We start from the raw sequence: 24,890 nt of genomic DNA, 5'->3' as shown, positions 1-24,890 counted from the left end.
CTTGTTTCAGGAAATATAGAGAGAAAGAATACTCCGCTAGTAAACAAGACAAAGAGTGTGTTATATCATAGGATGTATATAATACCTCTTGATAAACCCTGATTATAAATGATGGTAAATCCGATAAGGGTATCTTTCAAACAGTGGTCAAAGGCAGTATTGTGTATTTTATTGCCCTCTCTGTGGGCCTCACTGTCTGTCTCTGTGGCCAGGCCTCAGGTCTGCTTGACCAGTCATGTGTGCAGAGATTCTCCCTGATGACCAGCTCAGTCAGGCCCATTGGGAATGCAATAACAGGCTCCTTATAAAGACGAGTCACTCTCTTGTATCAGCCATGGGGGTCGTCATAACTAGATAATAAAATCATATAACCAATGACTGGTGCAGTGCTGGGAGGACGATTCGAGGATGGCACTGGGAGCAATCTGTCATTTATAAGACGTGCACACAGGAAAAGGCATTGAGATACACAGAGCAAACTACCGCGAACACCATCAACCTCTTTATTCTTTCTGACTGTTAATAGGCGCCACATATTCCCCAGGTTACCTCGCAGTTAGCAACGCCTCAGCTGAGCGGAGCACTTTACAGCAGCAATACGACAGTCATGTCAACAGAACAGGAAAGACTCTCAGATAATAATTCCTCATTCGGTAGACAAAGGCCGTGAAGGCGATCCCTCAGTGTAATTACCACAACACAACCGTCAGAGGATTACACGCCGGTTTGCCAAACCCCCCTGCGTTTCAGAATTTAGTACAAAAACTCTTGTCGAAGGGCTTGAGTGCTGTTGAGCCCAGCTCTAATTATGGGATAAACAGGCTTATCCTGAGAATAGCGCAGCGTATTGAGTGTTAAAGCACAATGTCATTTAACCCTGGGGAAGGTAGCTGGATGATATGGGTGGGGGTGGGCAGTGTTAGGTTCTCAGGCTATATGACAAGTTTAAAGAGTTTAAATCTTAATGTCATTCTACAGCTGGAACAAAGTTTTAAATACACATTTTTTATTTTTTAATCTGAACTGCACTGAACTTATGTTCTTTGTTGCCTCCAACTCTGCCCCACAACAGTTGCCATTCCACTTTTAAGAGTTTTAACTCCAGACTGCTGAACGGTTTTTACAAGAGGACATTAGACATTAGCGTTTGGGTGTTCAGGCTAATTTAAATGCTGGTACTCACAGTTCCCTCAGCTTCTGGCAGAACTTCCATCCATCAGGATTGATGCGGGCTATAGAGTTGTTACTGAGGAATAGCTGCTGAAGGGAGGTCAGGCCGTATAGGGAGCCACTGTTCACCTCTGTCAGACTGTTGTAGTCCAGGTGACTGCATGGGACAAAAAAAATGAGTAATGTAGGTGTTATTATAGTGAGAATTCAGGGATCTTGACACAGTGGTTTGCATGTAACAGGATGTCAGGAGTTGAAGGGTATTATTGTGCTCTGAAATTGCAAAATCTGCAGCAGCGTTTTTTGATAACTTGCAATGCAATTTGTGACAATTACTGTGTTATTTTGCGTGTAATTGAAGTAATACGTAAAAATTGCATGTTGGCTAGAAAATGTGTGATTGTTGCGATTGTGACCAAGTTCCAGTAAGTACACAAAAAGATCTTTTTCTTATGAGGTTTGGTTGGTCAATGTTCCCATAATAGTCCCTAACTGGTGCAAATAGGATTAGCCTATCAGGCAGTGCTTGCTCCAAGCTATGTGCTACAACCAAACTCCATAAATCAGGTGGTTAGTTTGAGATATTAGGTTAGATCAAAGATGTTTTATGATACTGATGCAACATGTTTTGTGCAAAAGAACTTAGTGGCAGTAAAGTAATACGTTAGACGAAACATTAATCACAAGTATCACTTTACACACATTTCTGATTGTGTAAATGTATTATTATGTTTATGTATCAATAGTGTTTCAGTTTTTTTTTTTTTTTTTTTTTTTTTACATACAGGTATTTGATCTTTGCCAGGTCCCAAAAGGCCCCATCAGTCAGCTTGCTGATGTTGTTTCTTTGCAGCTTCAGCACCTCCAGGCTGGACAGACCCTGGAAGGTCAGACCCTCTACTTGACGAATACGGTTCCTGTTCAGCTCGCTGCATGGTGGACAGGAAAAATACCAGACAAGTTAAAAATGTGATCATGGGAGAAAACTTGTGAGACACTTAATCAGACTTTGTAAACTTTCCCAAAATATTCTTAATTTTTCAAAAACAGGAAAACCATTATATTCCTGTTTCTTTTCTTTTGGAATGGTTGCCCTCATTCTACTGCACATGAGCATCCATCATACTGAAGTCAAAACTAAAGATTCCTGTAGTCTGCACGCTTCAGCTGCAGCATTTTGTCGTTAATAAGCCCCTCATTTAACAGGCATTCCTCAGTGGTGTTCCTTCTACCTGTGGCACAGAGCCAGCGGTGTATACCCGCAGACCCCAGCTTCTAAACAAGGGTCAAAGCTATGAACCTTTGAATTAACAGTGATACTAAAAGGAGGAATGAACAGAAAATATGGTATAAGATTTTCAGTCATTCTGTTTTCTGCATGTAAAGCCTGAGATGTCTTTGTATGTAACAGTGCATCGGGTATGTGTGCCTGTGTGAAGGCTGTAAAAGCCCCCAGGTTGGCAAAGATAAACATCCACACAGGTTCTTTTGTGTCTAATATGCATCACCACTAGCATGTGCAGATACTGTGTCATCGGGGCCACCTGTCCAACAAAAGGCACCTGGGGAAACTACTGAAGCCGCCATGGGGGAGACTCACATAACGCGAGTCCCTTCACTCTCCAGAATGGAGGCGTTGATCTACAAATGGGTCGACCTCACTGTTACGCTGGAGGGAAGTTTGACAAAGATAATGGAGCACAGTGCGGGGAATGAACAAACCACTTTGGGGATATGGAAGAAGGCAATAAATCACCAATAATATGGCTCGCGTGTTTACCTAGTCAGACCTTATCCATCCCTGGAGGTATAGCTCACACTAATAGCATTCCACATGTTGAACACACAGAGCTCAATCAACAGACACTACAAACTCCTCCTCATTCAAACCCATTCTTTTCAATTCTGTAATGTCTCCAAAGGCTACAACTGGGAAACCCATTCATTTTCAGCCTAAACACAAATGTCAAAACTATATCGTTTTTCCAGGGTAAACTCTTCTGACAGATCAAAACACAACTTTGTCAGCACACTAACTATGTTGTTAAACTGACGAAATCCAGTGGTACTCACAGCTGGGTGAGCCTCGGAAGCTGGAAGGCTCTCACGGGGATCTGGCTGATGCGGTTTCGGCTCAGTCTCAGGACCTGTAGTGTCGAGCCCAGATGGTCTAGAGCTCCGAGCTCTAACACACTGATCTTGTTGTTGCTCAGGTACCTGAACACAAACGCAGGACATTGTGACATCAGTGATTTATAACAATACTCAAACATGTGTTTATGAATGGCCCTGTTTCTGTCTCTCTTCAGTTACTTTACATACTTGTTGCATGTTGTAATCAGTTTCTCCCATATGCTTTCATTAATAGACTCTGTGTAGCTTTGGTATTGATATTTTGGATACAAATGTTAGGGATATCCAGTTACAGCACTATTGTGCATACTGTTTCTGCTTGTATTTAATTTTTCTACTAATTTTGACTGCTGCACAAACCTTATTTCCCTACATGGACTGGTAATGAAGCATCTTAATTTATTTCATTTCAGTTAATACATTTTTAAGGACTGGTTTGTTATATGTCACAGTAATACTCGATCATACTTACAAGTCTCGAATTTGGAGGCCGGCAGTAAAGCAGTGCCCTCGTAGCTCGGTGATGTCATTATTGCTCAGGTCCAGAGTTTCCACAGACACCAGCTCTCTGGTCCGCCTGCCATCAATACTCCGCATCTTATTGTGATGTCTGGAAAAAACACACATAAAAGGCATTAATTGTGGTTGACAATCCTTTTTACAGACCCACAACTTCTCCCAATGAAATGTCCACATCAGTGTCCTTTTCCCATCACCCAAGGAGGGAAGACACTCCAAATCCCTCAGCTTCTCTAAGCCCACTCAGGCACAAAGAGAGAAGAGTACACAGAACAAAGTGGTCTTCATCAACCACAAAATGTGTACTTTAAGAGCTTCCAAATAGAGGCTGTACTTCTTTAAACAATTCCAAGGACACCTGTGCTTCTCCACAGAGCTTAGTTGCAAAATCTATTAGATAGATGGGGCCTCTGTGATCAACCAGAGCCACTTGAAGGGGTATTTTGGAGCACTTCAGTGTGTTATGGAATGGAGCAGAGGCTGTGTGATTCTCAAGAAGGACTAGCCACTATCAAAGTCCTATTCTAACCAGGACATATGAGCAGGAGCAACTGCCCTAACAGAAAAACAAAATTTAAACCACCAAAAATTCTTTTCACAGGAAAATCTGAATAAATTATGCCTAAACACAGAGGAGCGATGGCATGCTACCTTTCTATTTCAAAAGCATCTACACTTACTGAAATATTATTTTAAAGTAAAGAAAAAGAAAGTAAAAGACATTGTCCCAGTCATTACCCTACAATTTGGAGAACAGGATTGTGGGAAACACTGCAGACAGCCAAAGTGATCACAATCAGAAAATCTCAGGTCAGCAGAACACATAGAAGGCCACAGGGCACATAGGAAACCCAAACAGAGCTCTGCTCTACTGCAAACATACACAGAGACAAATGTATACAGTATAATATGCAAAGCAGACAGACATCTTCTACACCAACGCTCTGTGTGGTATGTACATGTGAGTGTGTTAGGAGCCTGAAGGCCAGTGTTATCTGAGCAGACATGAAAGCCTTTGCTGGATGACACATTTAACACATGCCTGGGTGCTAACTAGGGACCGGAATTTCATTTAGTATCACTTTCATTTGCCCGACTTGTCTAAAAAAAACATTTTAAAAAAGAGCGAGGACACAAGAGAGAGGGATCAAATCAAGTATATTTATTTGGTACATATTCAATTAATAAAAGTGGGTACACACAGAGAACAACTTCCAGTTGTCGCTGCTGGTTGCCTGGCAACCTCACAGGGGCGACTAGAATCCAGGAAGTCGTTGTTGCCATGCCAAGAACTAATCAAGCACATAGCCCCTCATAAAACAACTGGTCGTTATTACACTATGTTTTTTTTTTTTTTTTATTTGGATTAAACAAATGAGTGTGCACAGATCTAGGCGAACTGGTTCCCCGTTTCTTGCCTTTATGCTAAGCTAAGCTATGAGAGCGAGAGTGGTATCAGCTCATCCAACTCTCAGTGGGAGAGTAAATGAGTGTTTTTCCCAAAAGGAAAACTATTTCTTTAACAACACGTTCCTTAGACACCAGCTAATGTTTTTATATCCTGCTCTCTCTCACACTCCCTGTTCTACTCTCTTTTAAAACAAGGACCTGTGTTGGAGATGACCTGCTTCGGATCCTTTTACTCCAAATCTGATGACCCACAATATCCCCATGTCAAGCCAATTACACAGGATGCAGCCAAGAGACAAATCAGGCAGTGCATCACATCATTTTCTTCTCAGAGGTTAATCACTTGTACAGCACTGACGCCTTTACATGAAATTTGAACTAAATCACATCTCTTAAGTGAAATTCACGATTCACAGAAAGCTTATTGTTAGTAGCAGTTTATTATTAGTATTTCAATGCAAAGACACTAAGAGAGTTGACTTTATTTTCAATTAAAGCTCAGCATTATTCTGACTGCTTAACTTCCCAAGTTTGTGTGTGTGAGTGTGTGTTTGACAGAAAGAGCAAGACAGAGAGAGAGTAGGTGTTCCACCAGTCAAACTTGTCAAAACAAGGTCAGCCTCTCCTTCCTTTCTAGCCTTCAGCCAGCAGATGGACACACACACACACACACACACACGCACGCACGCACGCACGCACAACGTCATTTATTGGTGTCTGAGAGGAGGAGGGGTGACACCACAGCAGCCCACCTGAATAAACAGTGGCAGAAATGGTTAATGATGAGCCATGCAAGCACGCCTGCGCAAACACACACACACACACACACACACACACACACACACACAACACAAACAACAAACGCACACATGGGACAGAGCAACAGACAGTGGCTTCAGTGAGCATGAGTAAAGGAGGGAAGAGAGGGATGGGGGAGGAGGAAAATGGGGGAAGGGTGGGTGGAGAATCAGGGGTGAGGTGGGGTCAACAGCTGGTGACCTTTGCTGGGAAAAACAGATCAGTCTCAAACTGGTGGGAGAGGTTGACCTCTCTCACTCTTTCTCTCACCCCCGTTCCTCTTCCACCACTCTAACCAAATTCCCTCTCCTCTCTCCCGCCCACAGTCAGAGCCCAGCTGCGTGTGAGAGACAGATAAAGCCTCAGCGCTCAGCGTGTTTGAAGTCCACACATACAATAGTAGCGTTTATAAAAACTGATTATCATACGGCCAGTGACATTTCTGATAAAGAGGAGCTCGGTTCAGGCTTGTTCTCTTTGATGTCCAGGGGCCTTATTCACTCTTGATTCCACTTAATTCCAAATCTCATTACTCTGCCCCATTGACCATCAGATTATCATGAGCCCGGCTCATTTTGACACTTCTTTTGATGTATGGAAAGTACATCGGGGTTTTACACTAGCATGCCCATTCTCCTGTTTCCAGTGTCATCTTTGGGGGCAATTGTTTGGCCCGTCCCTTCCTGTTTGAAGCTGGTGGTCGGGACAAAAGAAGAATTATTTAAAAATCAGATCATCCAGCGGGCCATATGATTTCTATCCCGAGCTGTTTTGCAGAGCCCCTTTGATGTTGACTGGAGAGGCGATGAGCACAATGGGAAAGTTTGTGCTGCTCTGCTGTCAATTTGACACTGTGTTTTTAAAACTTTTGTTGCTTCTTTTTTTTGCCATCCTGCTGAGGCATTCTGGGAGTCTGCGGGTTGTCAGAGGGCTCGCCAAGTGCATTGTGGGACTGTGGGAGCCTGGCATATGGTCTTTGGTTGGTTACATTAGAAGCTTCTGCATGATCAAGTGACTTTTGTTTTTATGTTAACGATGTTTCTGTTAAAATGATTTGGACGTGGATGTGGACGTTTACCCAACTGACAGTGATTGGCCAAAGGAAAAATTAAAACTGCAGCAATGCAACCACATCCAATCTGGCTTATCTGTGCCTAATGGATTCCACGATAGCTGCAGTGATCAAAAAGAGCTGCCAGACATGTCAAAGAAAGGATGGGGGTGAAAGGACTAAAGGAAGCCGAAAGAAGGCAAAAGAAAAAGGCTGAGTCACTTCTCAACTAAGAAAGAGATTAAGAAGAAAGAAGAGAAAGAAAAAAGGAAGCAGGGGAAAAAACCCAGCCCACTCACCTTTCCTTTCTTAGTACATCCATTTAGATTTCCTCTTTATAATTTTGTATGTTGTACACCCACAGTGGCAGGTCATCTTTGTAAGATCTTTGTAAGTGCAAACTGTGAAAGATTCTAAATCAGATACCTCAGAATAGTCGGGATGATTATCTTGGAAAAAGTTCATCATCATAAGCAATCTTGACAATGACTGGTGAAAGGGTAATCTTTGAGCTGCATTGAACATACTACAATTGATTTAAAAAAGGGGTTGCTTTAAAATTGTAACTCTCTACAACAAAAAAGTTTTTGTTTTTCTGTCCTTGCCAGCAAACCACTGCTTTCTTCACCCTTCAATATAATAAATACTGTATCTAGGAATGGAAATGTTTGTTTTTCAATCACCGTCCCTTCCCTAGCATCTTGTTTGCCCCTCAATGCAGAAATATAAGCTGAATTTGACATTTTTTAAAACCCTAGAAATCCTGGAGACTTGTCAATTACTTCAACAACTAAATATGTTAAATTCTAACATAATCACTTTTTCATTTCCCTCACACAGTGCAAACCTTGTCAGCAACCAGCAGACAGTCAAAGACTCAGGCGGTCAGACTGTAGAAACCTCATATAATGAGCTCTCAGCCTTTTGGAGAGTTTACTGCTGGATGAGGGGCTGAAGACAGATTCTCTGTCCATTTGCTTGGATGAGTGTGTGTTTGTGTTTGTGTTTGTGTTTGTGTTTGTGTTTGTGTTTGTGTTTGTGTTTGTGTTTGTGTTTGTGTTTGTGTTTGTGTTTGTGTTTGTGTTTGTGTTTGTGTTTGTGTTTGTGTTTTTGTGTGTGTGTGTGTGTGTGTGTGTGTGTGTCTGTGTGTGTGTAAGCCCCTGTCTCACATAAACTTGTAGTCAGACGACATTCCAGACTATCTCCAACTCATGGCACAGGAACACTGCCCTGCATTCTGTGCTGCTGCCTCTGCCAGGGCACACACACAGACACTCTCACACTGCAGAGGGCTTGGTGGTTGGCAAGTCAGACACAGTGCACTGGATTTACTGTAGGGAACAACCCTGAGCTTGAGTTCACCTCTTGCTTCCCTTTTTCCTCTCCTTACCCTCCTACTGACTTCTCCTTAACCATTCTTCTTTCGACATGTAGTGATGTCACCATGATCTGACATATTCACATCCCCTATCCATTCCTCCCTCCCTATTTTCTCATCCTTCCTCCCTTGCTCACTGTCACCCATTTTACTGTAAGCCATGTGACTGACAGCTGCAGCTGCAAGTGCTTCAGCAGGCCTTCACTTCAGCTGCGTGGCTTTGTAAAGATCTGACCCTCCCTCCAGCCTCCACTCCCATCAGGCCTACAGGCCTTCCCCCTAGCAACAGGCTTCAAGTCAGGCCAAAAAAAGACACCCTGATCATTTGGAGGGGCTGCGACTCCGAACAGTTTGTGCAAGTAAAGGTTAACTTGCTTCAATGTGCTCTGTAGCAAAAGCAAAATGAATAGGAGTTTGTACCGAACCCTATAGATCCAGATAGAAAACCTACGACACACAATAATAATAGCTCAGACCTTTTACAAACATGACACATTTTAACAAACAGCTGACAGCTGCTTACTCAAACATCAAATTTCCTCCCCTTACTAACTGTCCACGGCCTACTGAAATACTCTGACCACATTAGTGCATCATGATAAATTCTGAGAAGCAGGCAGATGACACACAGGGAGAGGAAAAGGTGTGACTCCAACAAAGCTCACCACTAAAAATGATATGACGATTACAATACGACCAGCAGCTGCATACTTTACTACCAGGAAGTCGGCTAACATGCTGGCAAGGTGTGAAAAAAAATATAGTTAACTCTCCTGTTCAGGTTGAGTGAGATGTGAGTGTTCCCTGGTTAAATGGGCAGGGGGGGGGGTCGCACAGTGGAAAACAACAGCCCACCCAACAGATGATACGGGTGGAACACTGTCCCAATTCCACTTATGCCTGTGTGTGTGTTTATGTAGTCTGAAATATAACAAGAAGCATTGCCAAATATATTGTTATTTTGTGTGCCTTGCATTCCTTTAGACATTCCCGGGCATCATAGTAACACAGAAAATTGTCGGTACTGAGATATCACTGAAGACTTAAATAAAAGTGTTGAACAAATAATGAGGTCTGGCTCATGTGAGCATTTCTTCAAGTACCAGTACCTCTATTATTATTAGTTTTTTTTTTATCTGGCATTCAACTAACGAATAGAAGATTATGAACTCCACCTGTTTTACCATAATCAAAATATTTAAAAGCTGTATATTTCCCTCAAACGCTGCATTCGCTGGCTTCCAAACTGCAGCTTGAATAAAGTCACCATTTTCTCGCCATGAGATTCCTTCAACAGTGTTAAAATGAGACTGTTGATGGACTACCAAGCTCACGTTTGTGACACACACAAGCGCACACATGCCCTTCCCAAATAGGGCAGTAAATCTCCAATGAGATGCCAGTGCTGGCAGTCCCCACAGGCACAGTTTCACAACTGGGAGCAACCAAGTTGGAACTATATACGAGCTGACACTCCAAGAAGTCAGCACTGCTCACTGTAGACACGACCACATGACCAGCTAATAAGACTAGTCAGTTACCTGACCACATACTAATCGCTCATGACAGAACTCCATACTTATGCCAAGACAGCTCAAGTGGAGAGCGGATTTTTGGACAAGTTTTGTGTAATTGAGTCACATTCATCGCTAACTTCACATTAACACGGCGTTACTTCTGAGATGTACACATGCATCCTCGACAGATGTCAAGAGACTATTTCAAGAGCATTTCAAAGAGGTCACTGACCTAAGAATATGGTAACAGAGAGCCAGATAATTCTGGTACCATGTCAAGCAGTAAATGGGGCAGTACTTACAGGTAGAGCGATACAATCTTGGAAGCAGCCTGTCCTAAATCTGGTATGGAGGTCAGCTCATTGTGGTCCAGCCGCCTGAAAGTGACAAACACACACAGAGCAGTAGGTTAGAGAACAAAACTCTGCCCTAAAGGAAACACTAAGAAATGCATAAGAATGATATGTTGTTATGAGATCAGAGGCATTTTTCCAGGTAGTACAGGCACTGAAGTGAAAATAACAGGTGCAAAGGAAAGAAAAATAAATATAAATTTAGACTCAAAAACAGAGACTGTGTCAATAAAAGTTACACTCAAGTTGTTGTCAAGTTGTAATTTCTACACAAATTGTATATGCTAGCTAAGGTGTCACAATGTTATTGCTGCTATTCCACATGCTACAATCACGTGATGCTAAATTCAATCAAACCTTATATAAATCAAAAGATTTCAAACACAACTTGTCACCTCTGCCGCAGAGCAAGTAGCAAGTCATCCTTTTAAAAACCATAAATAGCATGGGAGTAAAACAGATGTCGAGGAGCGTATGACTGGCTGGACAGCCTGCCAAAGATGTCACCAGTGTGTGTATCACTAGTTAGCTCGTGTATGTGTGTGTATGTGACTTGTGCACTGGCGCTGAGTGACACAGAGCCAAGCCCTCTCCTCACCATATAAAATATTTACAAGGCCAGCGTTGGCCACAGTATCGGATGGTGGAGGGGAGGCTTAATATAGAAAACCACCACTTTATTCTCAATTGGACTTAGTTCAAGGCAACACATACGAGGACGCTGTTAGGAAGTAGAGTGGCAACCATGGACGTTAGTCAGAATCAAGTCATTGATAAAAACTCCTCACAACCGACACTCATGGATTTAAATGAAAAACTGGGTTACATTAATAGTTTAACATTTTAAAAAGTCACAACAGACTCTAACAGGGCCAAACACATACTTAGAGAAGTCCATTAGAACATGTTCAGGGGTTTGCTGTCAACTGCCTCAATGTAAATCATGTGTATATGTGAGTATTACTTACAGCTCTCTCAAGTTAGGCAGGTTGGCAAACGCTTCAACACTGATGGCGGTCAGCTTGTTGTGGCCAAGATTTCTGAGAAAAAGAAAAGAAGATGTTAATAGAAAGCAGTTCATATTCTTCTATGCATAAATATCAGCAGTGCGACAATATTTTTCATTACTTTTACTGTATGATCATGGGCAATTTGTAGTTGTTTAAATAAGAACTCTGATCGATAGCAACAATTATTTCTCCGATTTGACAAACAGCCTCATCCGTCCAATTTAAGTATGCCTGAAAACACTGCAGTACATCAAATCAGCCGGCCTTCAAGGAGGGCTAGATCAATACTATCGATAAAGAGCGTCTCTCTCCTGGATCACTTTCCAAATATAACCAACAGGCCATTCATCTGCAGCAGTCAATTTGCACTTTAGGCTAACAATGTATTTAATAGCTGGCACTTGACTGTACAGAGGCTTATTAGAGAGTGATTTGTCCGGTGATATAGCGTTACCACTGTCAGGGAGCGAGTGAAGGGGTATGTGTGCACATCTCACACATCTGCATTTCAGATCGAGCTTCCCACGCTATATGAATCAAATTTATTTCGCACATAAACAAGTACTATCTCTGTCACACACACATACACCTCCTGCCCGACTGGCATGCAGCCTGCCTGTTGGCAGAGGGGAGGCTGCAGTGAGAGCGGTGTTTGTGTTTGTGTGGTGGGGTTAGGCTAGGCGAGACAAAGGGATCCCACAGCTCTGGGCCGCCTGCCTCCCACCCCTCCATCGCTCTGTCCAGACGTGAGAGACGGCCCAGGAATGTTTCACAGGCCTGCCGAGAGATGGCTGCTTGTTCCCAGAGACTGGGGACACTTTTACCTGATGCAACACATTCCTCATCCTCTTGTACCACAGTGGCCATAAAAGACCAATGGCAGGAGGTTTGGGGGTGAACTCTGTGGCAGAAGCTCTTATTTCATATCGCTGATTCTTTGTTTTAAAGCAAGCAACAATGGATATTAAGACAGATAATTTGAGGAGGTTGGTCAATACTATAGCCAAAGACTTTCTGTTACATCATACACACTCCACTTTTTAATACTATTCACATCTATAAATTTCAATCTGTCTCGACAGATTTCCCTTTCTTGTCTCTTGTACTTGATTGCAGATAATGACAGTCTCCATCCCCAGTTCTTTCTATCTGCTTATGTGTGTGTGACAAGATAATAGCAGAGCAAGTATCTGCCCTCCAGGCACAGGCCTGACAGGGAGGTGTGTATGTGTGTCTATGTTATGATCATTTACTGAGGCACCTCCCATTGTGGCCTAGATCACCAAATTGTTGGCCCCTGCAACAGAAGGCAATTACCTCGTTACGGTGAAGCTAAGTGAAAAATCATAGAGCTTTCCTATGGGCCACCTCTGCCTAGAGATATGTATATTCACACACAGCCAACACACACACACAAACACACACAAACAAACACACACACACACACACACACACACACACACACACACACACACACACACACACACACACACACACACAGCATAGGAACATCTCCAAACAGCTTTTTTGGCATTTAAAGGTGAAGGAAATTGGCTATGCATATATACATAGGCATGAAACCTAGAGCTTAAAATACAGAACAGGGCAAAACAGAACAAAGGGATGACTAAGAAACCTGCTGTACAGGTGCTAAAGGCCACAGCAACAAATGAAACTGTGTGTGTATGTGTGTGTGTGTGTGTGTGTGTGTGTGTGTGTGTGTGTGTGTGTGTGTGTGTGTGTGTGAAAGCAGGCATGCGTAAGCCTCTTTCTCAGTCACCTATGGTGTTTACACAACTATTTTTTCTCCATCTCATTCAGGCAGATTTATTTTCTTGCCTATCAGATGAGATAAGTTTCACAGTGTTTTAACACCTACTGTATGAGGCGATGGTGATAACACTGGTTTCCCTCCCTTCCCCCTCTCTCCTGTGGAAGAGGGGGGCTAGCGTGGTTAATGCTTTCCAGAAAGTGACCTTACGATCATGCCGTTTCTGGGGGAATTTGCCGAGCCGGGATTAGAAGCCTAGAAGTCATTAGAGTTTCTGACTTCTTCACAGGGGACATGATGTAGACACCAAGACCAGCGGAAACAAACATGCTGAGAAAAATGAGAACCACCCAAATAACCTGTCAAACTCTACACTACGTGCAGAAAACAAAACCAGCAACAGCAAAACAGGACTTCCATAAGTTTACATCATAGAGTCCAACCAACGAGAGAAGGATGTATAGTTGAGATGGGAACAGGCCCTGTGATTAAACATGGCACATATTACAAACCAATTTAGTTCTCAAAGCCCTGAATGTTTCAAACACTGCATTCCATTGTATGGTACAACTAGTTTATACAAATGGGCAGGACTGTTTGACATTAGTCAGCAGGATCAAAATCAAAAGCACTCTCTGCCAGGTACTTAACCAAAGGAAGTGAGTGATAATTTAAGGCTGCATGTTGGGCCAAATACTCAATTTTCCCACTGAATTCAAGCTGCTGTGACTGGTCCAGCCATGGCTGATTTTCTACATTAATTTCATGAAATTATTCACCCTTTAAAGACAATAATTACATAGATTTAATAAATGGCACATTTAACGATCGTGTTATTACTCTCTCACTAATAGTTGTTTTACAAGCATCATTTCCCGTAAATGTTAATTTATCACATGATACATTTTTTAAAAATTCATTTCGCAACCATTATTGCATGAACCACAGAAAAAATTAATGATGCAAATGATCATATTCAGTTTGGAGCTGCTTCTTATTAAAAAACATTCACAAAAATCAAAAACTGGCCACATTTAACATTCATCGTCTATTCCAAATCCAACATTTCAACTGTGTTCTAGCAAACTGCTGCCCATCACTGAGCACAAAGGTCAACACAACCTCTTTTCTGAAAGCAGAACTGGAGAGACATGCAAAAAGAGGGCAGCAGGGATGAGTCTGGTCTGGAATAAAGAGGTGTAGTCACACTCCCACCTTCCAACCACACCCAACCAGCACAACCCAAAGGCCTCCCCACGCATTAAAAACAACCACTAAAGCTGAGACTGCGACATCTCAGGAGGAAGAAGCTTCTCTTATGAAACACAGCAGAAATTTAACAAAAAAAAAAACAAAAAAAAACAGGGCACCAGCATATTAATACCACAAAAAATGGCAACATCAGAAATAAACAAATAATCAACCACCTTTTACAATAAAGACATTTCACTAGCTTTGAAACAAGCAGTTAGATAAATAATCAATACAAAATCCATTGATGACTAGTCAGATCACTGACTAGGTCATATACAAAGAATAAAAACCAAGCACTTGCTAGTCACAACTTTTCAGACAAAGGATCCCTTTCTTTTCTCTACATTTTAAGTATGTATAACATTGCGTTATTGGACTGTTTGTCCAACAACTTTTTATAGGCTCAACAAAATGAATTGCTGGATCAGCTGATTATCAGCCAACTACTGGAGGGAAACATTGGCTTCAATCTTAGGCTGCCTGAGAAAGAAGTCTTCAAAAGACAATGCGATAAACTAAAATGGCCTGCCTGACTAAGCAAACTATCTTACAAAGCAAAACATGTGCCTGCACTACACCATCATTGCTGGACCATGCAGTTGGTTTGACATATAAAACTCATTAAAAGGCTTTAAAAAATAGTTGTGTTATGGGTGCTGTGGGAGTAGAGGAAAGCTGGGAGTACAGGAGTGATGTCATAGCATATGACACTATGCTTGTAGTGTAAGTCAGCGCACAGTCTGTGTGTGGGAGAGAGGAGATATGGGGAGGGAGGAAGAGAGCTGGGACTTACACATACAGAGATACATCATCATTATCTTTCCCATTTCTATCATAGATAAATGCAGTGTGAACTTTGCTCACTGAAAGTGTGAAGTGATGTCAGTGATGAGCCTTCTGTAGTCCAGCTGGGAGACAAAGGCCCTTTAATGTGGTCGATTTCAGAGCATCATAAAACTAGTCAAATAATAACCTGTGTGTCGGAGAGGCAGACACACACATACACACACCAGTCTTCCTGTCATTAAAGGCCAGTTTATAGCCAGGCAACTGCAGTGAGAGTGTACACAAGGCTAACACCAGCTCCAGCACACCATTTTACACACCAGTCCAACAGAGGAAGGAAACTGGCTGAAACAAAGCCAATATCTTATCCAGTTTGACAAGGTTAAAAGCATAAGCTGATGAACAAGATTTACTATTTTGGTGATAAATGTGATGCTCTAAAATCTGAGTAAAAACATCAGTAGGTATAAGATCTTGGGAGGCTGACGAGAATTTAGATGTAAGATCAGAGAAATGTAGCACTGAGGGGGTCAGCATATTTTAACCATTTACACACACACACACACACACACACACACACACACACACACACACACACACACACACACACACACACACACACACACACACACACACACACACACACACACACACAACAAAGGAGCTGCTCCAGCCTTTGAAATCAGTCAGGCTAGAAGCGTGACTCAGTTTCTGAAGTTTTCCGAGGCAGAAAGGCGGGCCACATCTTGGGGCCATGTGCACTGCCGTTCTCTGCGCTGCTGGTTCTGGGCTGAAGCAGGAGATTGAGAGGGGCACTCAAAACAAACAGGGAGAAGGTTGGGAAAAGGGTCTGCACTAGCCCGAGGCACTGCGTGAACCCATGGCCAGGTCTTAAAACGCCAGCCTGGACGCTCCAAACGAGAAGCTCAGTAACACTCTGCTGTCCACACTGTATACATGTATGTGCAAACACTGTCCACACACACAGGATCATGCTCCTGCATTAAATACTGGATTCGAGCGTGATAATACTTTAATTTGTAACAAAGGACACAAGACGACTTCATTAAGAGTAACAGGAAATGAGTGTCCACAATTAATCTGAAAGAATAACATAAATACTGTATGTCTCCTTAGTGGGGTTATTGTTTTAGTACTGCGCAGACAGCTGACCTTATGCTCTCAACTTCAAAGTGAAGAAAAAGACAGATCATTAGTCAATTTTTCCCCCACTTGTTTATTATACTAGCAGAGTAATAATTACACTCCAGCCAGTGGAGAAATAAGTGTATAAATAGTGGACCATGCTATCTGTACAATCTAATTGCATGCAAATGTGTGGCTGTCTAGACAGTGAGGCTGAGATGCTCCTTTTTGTAGTATCAGAAAGTATAGTGGCATATTTTGCAGGTAGGAGGGGGCTTTGAAAAAAAATGTTTGTCCCAATTTAGCACTCACAGCTCCACTCACTTCTCGAAGGCCTGCCTGTTTTCTGGAGAGAAACTGCTTCACTTGCACAGTACCTCTCACTCTCTGTTCACGTCACGCTTCTTTTTTTCTCTAACATCTTCTCCAGATTTCTAAACTCTTACCAGATGTAGAGAATTCACAGATGATTCATCGATCAAGCCCACTTTGTAGACACCGACTTCGGGGAGAGGGAAAGGGGGAAAAAAAAAACCTGGCACTCTAAAGTGTCTTCACAAAAGGGCCATCCATTCTGCTGACTGGATTCCAGCAGAATGACTTGTGGCAGCAGCTGTTTGATTGTCATTAAAGCCAGTGAGAGGCCGTGAGCTCATTCCATATCTTCATGTTAATGTCAGACATTATCTGTTGTTATTAGAGTCGGGGCTCAACCTTAGCTCTTCCTTCCTAATTTGTTCGCAGCTAATGTTTTGCATGAATCATCTCAGCTGGTTAAGAGGATCATTTACAATAAAAAATAAATAAAAAATAAAGATGCTTTAAAATTTCCATATAGGAAACTTACTACTTTTACTATCCAACTTCACACAAAACAGCCTGATAAGGGAGGAAAAAGTGAAGAGCAGCTGATAAAAATTAGTGCCAATGATTATATCATCCTAAACTCTTCCAAATGCAAAATATCTGCCAGTGGACATGCAAGTCGCATGGCTAGGGAAACTATGACAATAAACAAACTTGGTATAATCACTCCCAATACCGCAAGATTACAAGGCTGCGTAGCGAGAAATGCCCTAGAAACCACAAGGGGCTCAGCCCTGCTGAGTGCTGCTGCTGAGTGCTGCTGCTGTTGCTGCGGCTGAGCCCCAACTGCTGAAATGTTCATCTGTTTTAACAAGACAGGAAGCATTTGGGAAGTTTAGCCTTCATGTATCAGTCAGTCCTTACATCAAGTTCAAACTTACTAACAGCAGAAATGCCCATGAAAGACAAACTGAGCCAAGGCCCATCATAGTCCCACTGTCTGACTACCTAAAAATAAAAGAGCTGTGTCTGACAATGTGTGACATACAAGCAGTCAGTCCTGTAATGTTTCATTTCCTCTGGGTTTCTTCTGTGTTACAACATGTGTGACAGTGGTTGAGGTTTCTGACCAGTGACGAGACTTTCACCAACTAGTGGAACCAGTCTGATGGCAGAAGCAACAGCAGCAGCACCAGACCATGACATTGACAAAACACTTCCAGGCAGTGGGCGGAAAATGTCCCCCCACCTTTCCTCAATTCCCCCAGGCCAGGTGATCTGCCGCTCCACCCTCTGCCGACCAGTCCACAACCAGCCCGCTAAGCTCCCAGCCCCTGCCAGGAAACCACCGACACAAACCCATTTCCTGAGGGCAGAAGCCAAAACCAACTGTTGGGGGTGGTGTTTACCAATAAAGCTGTACTGTGAGGTTTAAGGCTACGGTTTGGGGTTGAGTCGCAGCAGAACATTTAGTGTACACCATGCATTATGGCCAGCACATTAGAGAACTTGGGGAAACCACTTGGGAAAAGCTGGGTTACAAAAGTGATGAATCAAGATCAGGCTTCTTCTTCTTGCTTTTCCCCAGAGAAAAAGTTGGTTATCAGGCCGGTGAAGGACACACCATTGACAAATTAAAATATAGACCCCATTGAAAAAAAACTGTGGTCTTCTGTAACAGTAAAAAACAAAAAGGATTTTACAATCACACATAAGAAAGATGCTGGCAAACAGACACCATGTATCTGCTTTATCTCTATCCAACCACAGCAATCGCAGCCAAAATTAGTAATGCTCATGCTTTCATTTACTAGCAAAATCCCATTACGCCAGTGGCACTGTGGGCAAAAATGCTTTTTATACACATTACCGTGGCTGCAAATAAGATAAGGCACCACTCCTGAGAGGCAATATGTGACTGCGTGAGAGCAAACTTGCTTTGAATGTTATTAGGCTATTCATCAATCAGAAACAATGGACAAACATCTGAGGCTGGCGGTCAATTTGTTAAATGTTACAGGCACTGATGTAAGACAGCACAGGATGTGTTTGACAAAGAAATTCATGACTGCAGAAGCTGTAAAGAAGTTATATCAGCCTTTTAACCTTAAGTGTAAACCTTTGTGGGTGAATACAAGGATGAGACAAATAAGTGATGAATGAATTGAATATAATCAATGTTCTTTGTTGCAATACATTATCAGTTCATTAACATTTCAATAAGTAATGTGCTGAAGTAAATTTTTTTCTCTTTTTAATGGTATTTTCCACACTAAGTTAAGCACACATCTTCTCCACCACCCTTCACCATCTCTCCTTTTTCACTCAGTCTGCTTTGCCAGGCTGTGCCAACATGATTGTTTCCCCGATCCTCATCAAGGCCACTTTCTCACAGGGGACCATTAAAATCAGGGTCCTGAAGGCAGATTATTTTGACAAGTGGAAAGCATTAGGGCTTTTTCCTTCACCAAAAAGCCAGAGGGCTGCTAGGACTGCTAGTGATGGATAAACTGCCAACATGTACCCTCAAGCCACCTATCTTTTCTCTGGACAAATATTCATCCAGGTTCCCTGAATTACTCCCAAAAAAACATGGAGCCACTTGTGGGGGCAACAGAAGCTACTTGCACAAATCTTTTTGACCTGGCACTGTATATTATGGGTTAGCCAAAACTCATTTTTTATTTGCATACATTAAATGTACAGGAAACCTAGCTGCAGTCATCAATTAGGCGACACAAGGCCAGCGGTCGACTAACCACAACATCAAGAATTAAGCATAGCTTACTTAAAGCAATACTTTATGGGAGAGCTTCATGACATTGACAAATCCAAGAAAACCACAAATTTCCTAAAAGCTTTTTTTTTTTTTAAATAAAAAAAAAAAAAAAAAAAATCACATTTAGTGCTGGGGAAAACTTTGCTGTTGTATTTTCTTGTTGACACAAAGAGTAAATTACCTTTTTTCTGTGGAGTGGGTACTCTGTCACAGCAATACATCACAGAAAAAAATAAAATAAAGATTTTCACATTTACCAGCATGTTGCTAATATTGTTTGCTACCTGCTCAAAATCCCCCCAAAACCTCTGCAACTTTCCTACACCCTGGAGGAGACAGGATGACTCTCTTTAAGAACCATTTCCTTTTGGGAGCTGCTGTACAAATGCAAGCCCCGAGATACCACTGCAGTGTGCATTACTGTAATCCCAATTTAAGAGCCTGTATAATGATAATTGCAACAGCTACATGACAGTGCAATCATTCTTCACCCACACAAAAGGGTGGGAAATCTCCATTCATTTTAAGCTGGATTTATCCTCTCTGCTTGAACGAACTTCATTTTACAGACAGCAAAACAGAACATAGAGGGCTTTTAAAAACGTCTGCAACCACTTCACCACTCAAGTGAACAGGAAAGTGGTCTCAGAATTTTGACATCACTGTATGTATGATTAAATGGCAGGCTTCTTGTTGATTAACAACTGCAATAACAGGTTTTAGCTATTTACTTAACAGTAAAATCCTACAGGTGTTTCAGTGTACTGAGATTTTCCTTCGAGCCTTACATCTGCATTATCTAGAAGAGAGGAGGAAAGCTGGCCTCGGTGAGTTGTGTTTATTGAAACCCACTAATAATGTCCTCCATACCACCACCAACACCACTACTGCTGCTGCTGCTGCTGCTGCTGCTGCTGCTGCTCCCTCCCTGGGGTAAACATAACAGAGACAGTTGATTCCACACTGATTTCACATGGCTCATGTGCCTGGAGGACGAGGTGAACAAACGCACTTTATTTAAAACTAAAACACTGTGCATACCAACACTCTCAGTCAGCTCTACTGACAGGATGAAAGTATTACTGTAGCACTGTACTATCTCCCTCAGTTTATCATTTGTTCTAACAATATTGCAGTTTGCCAGTTTGTCTGTGAATAACATGCACACATAATTTTGAGCACAGGCAGCACTCGAAAACTAAAACTTTCAATCCACAACACAAATAATTATTTCATCCACTCAAGTGAACGGGACTTGGCGTAAGTTACTTTATAATGTGATCATGTTGGGCCACAAGTGAAATTGTCCATACTTGTCTCTTTAGGTTTACAGTAATCATCCACTAATCTGGCTCCGTTACAGACCTCAGAGGAATGGAGCTGGTTCCCTTTGAGTTACCTGCCAGCATAATGTGACTATCTCAAGTGGTGTGGAAATATGCAACCTAGGTGTTTTAAAAGATAATCCAAAGCCATAAAGCCATTCCCTTTGAAAACAACAAGATTGCAGGTCCTTAAATCTTGACCGATAAGGTTTGGCCGAGATAAAAGAAGTAGACTTGGAGCAGGACAGGCCTCCTACAGTACCCTATCGTTACAGAAACCAAAAGGTTTAGAGCAGCTGTTTCAGCTGGGACAGCCGTCCCTCAATAGTTGTCCACTCTCCATGAGGACAGGAAGAGCAGTGTGTGTCTGCGTACATGCATGATAGACAGCGTCTGCACTTGAACTTGGCTAAGTGGTGCTTCGGGGCAATGAGGCTACCCGGGCACAAGTGCTGTTATTCATGTTTTTAGAGGACTTTTTAAAAGTTGCATTCCTCACTTCCCAGGGGAAGAAAAACTGCCTAACACTGGAACCTGGGAGCCAGAGAAGTCTTTGGGTCTTTGCTCTTTAACTTCACATTCCCAGCAACACACACACACAAACAGATGCCGAAAAGTTTACAACAAGATGCCTAATTGTCAGGGAGGAAACACAATTGCCACTGGACAGTGTTTGGAATATGCTGCAGCGAGAGCCAAAATGTTGATTGGGCAGACAGAGGGTAGTGTTGTCTGTAAATAAATTAGTTCATTCAGCTTGATAAGTGCTGAAGTTCCCTAAACACTGAAGGATGTTTCCCAAAAATGTCCCAAATTGGCTCATTTCCTAAATGAGCTGGCAGACAGGGTTTCAACTGTTGTCAGCCCTACTGTGGGGAACTGATGCTTAATTTACAAGAAATTTAATTTGTGAACCATGACTAGCAACACAGAAACAGGAATTAGGATAATACCTGTCATAAATCTGACTGAATAAAGCAGAGGTCTATTTGTTATGACATGTTTGGGTCTATTTGTTTACTCACGCTGAGGGGACAGTTTGTTCATTCCAGCATTGGAAACATGAATACATTTTTAGACAGTTACATTATAATGCACATGTCTAGTATCCATGTATCAGAAACTATGAAAGATATCAAAATTCACTGACTGCAAAGGATGATGATAAGCCATGTCCTGTAATATTCAATTACATTTCTGAAAACAGTTAAGTTTGAAAAGACAATACTTTAAAATTAAGGTATATCATACTGGGAGTTTGAAGTAAACAAGAAAATTAGTCTTGCTTTATGGGCTGATTAGAGTCTGAAACAAAAAGTATCTTGCCAGCATTTTTCAAAAGGAGCAGTTTAAACTTAAAGACACAATACAGAGCTCTTTCTGTCTCACACAATTATTTAATGTGCCCTTGAGCAAGGCATTTCACCCCAACTAATTGTTGTCCAACATTAGAATACACTTCATGAAATGTTTGTGCACATGCAAATTCTTGCACTTACAAAACACCTGTTAAACTGCTGTAAATCATACTCAGCAAGCCTAATTCAATTACATGATACTGAAATACACAATAAAGCCTAAAATACTACATATGGTTTTCTGTCAAACTCAATTAAGCTTTTATTTTGCCCGCTGTCCTGTTGTGAAAGATTATATGAATTTCTAAATAATGACAATCCTAATCAAATTAAAACATGATGTATAACAACTGTCTCAGCAAAGATAAATGCTGGTAGTGTGTTGTTCCAGTGGTTTCCAGAGTGGGGTGCAGGGACCTCCGGGGGACTTTAATGGGGTAACATAGGGTCCACAGCAAAGTGAGAATCAGTTCAGTTTGACTCTTAAATTACTCACTCAAAGTTACAATTAGGAATAAAAAAATAGACACAACTACCCTGACAGATTTCCTCACTCTCCCTGTTACAATTGAGAGACATTTAACGCAACTCAAAGCTTAACCTCAAAAATCTTCTCAGACGGGATTCCTGGAGAGAAAACCGTATCAACGGATGTCAATTGCACAATACCCATTTATTTCTGTCGCTGACAAAAAGTATTAAAGTTTCTATGCAAGTATGCACTTTTCTTTTCTTTACAAATATTGTTACCCCGTTATGGGCTGGTCAATAAATAGGCGAAGGCAACTAAGCGTTTTACTTACAAGGAAACAGTCCGGGTTGGAAGGTCCAGAGGCGTAGCTGTCAGCTCCAGATTGCTACAGTCCACTGAATCTCCGTTGCAGGTACAGTTCTGGGCACAAGGCAAGTCTGAACCGAATCCACGACTGTTAAACAGTTCGACCGTCAAAATTAAATAAAAAACACAACGAGAAACAAATCCAAATCGTCCCAGGGACGCCGCCATTTTGTATCCAGTTTTAATAGCGCGGCCGCAGAGCTCTCTCCTCGCACCCACAAACTGGAATATTAATGTAGTTTCGGGACGACTGACTGCCTTTCGTAACACATGAATTGTCTTCTTAACATCCAGAGGCTAGCACAAACAACTATGGCGCATTAAAACGTTTTCCATCCCAATAACAGTCATTTAGGACACAAGTTCCCAGCCAACTTTCTCCTCTGGTGTCCGACGCGGGCTAAAAAAAATCAGAGATTCACAGTAGGCTACAGCGAACTTGTGTGTCGCACTGAACTTAAGTTGCAAGAGTGTGTCCATAAAAAGGCTAAAATCTACTTTCTCGCTTTTTGTGACATGTTTTGAAACATGCAACAGCTCAACGTTAAAGGACACAGTGCGCCCGCACAGCTCTCAAAATAACTGTTGATCAACGGAACAGCAGCAAAGCTGTTTCAAACTTCGCAAAACGCTCACCCGGTGACTTCTGGCGGTGCTATACAAAGTCTACCACAAAGTTGAGGATGTAGTAAATAAGTAAAGTCCCGCAGGAGCAGTGCCGAAAACTCCAGCGTTGGTCTCTCAAGCCGACCGCTGCGTATCGTCCAAATCTCAACAGCACTTCTCTGCTGTAGCCGAATAAATCCAACTTTGAAATAACATACTCGCTCCAGATGAACTCAACCAGCAGCTTATCAGGTGCAGTCTGTGGTCACAAAATCTCGACGATCCGATTAATAGTAAAATAGAGTCCCCCCCTCCTTCCGACCGTGTACCACCACCATGAGTTTTTTCCTTTCTTGAGTTACTTTTCCTTTTTTTCCTGGGTGATCGTTCCCTAGTCCCACGTTGGATGCACAACAGCGATTCCAAGGCCCTCCCATGGCTCGCTGCGATTGGCTGTTCCGATTTGACAGACGGGTCAAGCCCGAACCTCATTGGTCGTTACGGGCTGTCGGTGCACCGCGGAGTTGGAGAGACTTTGAGCGGCTGTCACTCAGCGGTTTCTGGCCCCGCCCCTGTTTCCCACCCCGGGGTGTGAAACCGCACCACCTCCACTCACTCTCACTGCTTCTTAAAGAGACAATCACCGAGATCAAGCTCTGTAATCGCATTATAACAAGCCATAATAACATAATTGGGTTGAATGCCATAACAGTTCAATTTAAAGTGTTTGTTCATGAGACTGAAATCAAGATTTACCTACCTGTAAAAGACTAACTCAGAGAAAAATTCATAAGCAGTGGACTATGTTTCCTCCAATTTTCACACTTGGAATGTGTAGGAAAAAGCAAGCAACAAGTGTTACTTGGCCTAATACTAACACTTCTATTAATACTACCATCAGTAATCATTCTAACCTCATTCAAAAGGTTTGTAAAAAGAAAGCATGTATTTATAAAATCCACTTCATATGATGTTCCCATAAAGCCTTCAGTTTGCCACATTCTGAAGAATTTAGCTCATGTGTTTTATTAAGAAAATGTTCAAGAGACTGTCAAGTGTGTATGACCGTGTGTGTTTATGTATGTGTACGTAGTGCATGCCAAAAGGGCTGCAACTGCTTTGTATCTTTTGATGTGCACTTCAATGCACCGCAACAACTCAAAATGCTCTGTCATGTAAGATGAAAAACCACCTGGATGCGTGAGTTCAGTTGACAATGTGAATTTACTTGTGCATGAATCTGAACAATGAAAGGCAGTGTTTATTCCGCAACTCCAATATTTAAGAGGCAAATATTGCACCTTTTTTTTTTTTTACTCCACTTCATTTATTTGACAGCTACTAGTTACTTTGAAAAATAAGTGTTTTTTAATGCAAAGTAA

The 24,890-nt window shown here is 42.0% G+C and overlaps 1 protein-coding gene across 1 annotated transcript in view; it reads right to left on the bottom strand.

The window, feature by feature from the left end:
* Positions 1 to 23,085, bottom strand: part of lrig1 (leucine rich repeats and immunoglobulin like domains 1) — a 35,912-nt gene extending 12,827 nt beyond the window's left edge. The window contains exons 1-7 of the mRNA XM_022745143.1: positions 22,868 to 23,085; positions 11,298 to 11,369; positions 10,279 to 10,353; positions 3,776 to 3,913; positions 3,244 to 3,387; positions 1,956 to 2,099; positions 1,184 to 1,327 (exon numbers count right to left, since the gene is read on the bottom strand). Coding sequence (XP_022600864.1) covers positions 1,184 to 1,327; positions 1,956 to 2,099; positions 3,244 to 3,387; positions 3,776 to 3,913; positions 10,279 to 10,353; positions 11,298 to 11,369; positions 22,868 to 23,070 — 920 coding nt within the window. The 5' untranslated portion in view covers positions 23,071 to 23,085. The remainder of the gene's footprint in view (positions 1 to 1,183; positions 1,328 to 1,955; positions 2,100 to 3,243; positions 3,388 to 3,775; positions 3,914 to 10,278; positions 10,354 to 11,297; positions 11,370 to 22,867) is intronic.
* Between the last annotated feature and the right edge of the window lie 1,805 nt (positions 23,086 to 24,890).

The sequence above is a fragment of the Seriola dumerili genome, unplaced genomic scaffold (assembly GCF_002260705.1).
Source record: "Seriola dumerili isolate Sdu_G_001 unplaced genomic scaffold, Sdu_1.0 BDQW01000088.1, whole genome shotgun sequence".
Lineage (NCBI taxonomy): Eukaryota > Metazoa > Chordata > Actinopteri > Carangiformes > Carangidae > Seriola > Seriola dumerili.
This window is presented reverse-complemented; position numbering and strand designations above follow the sequence as displayed.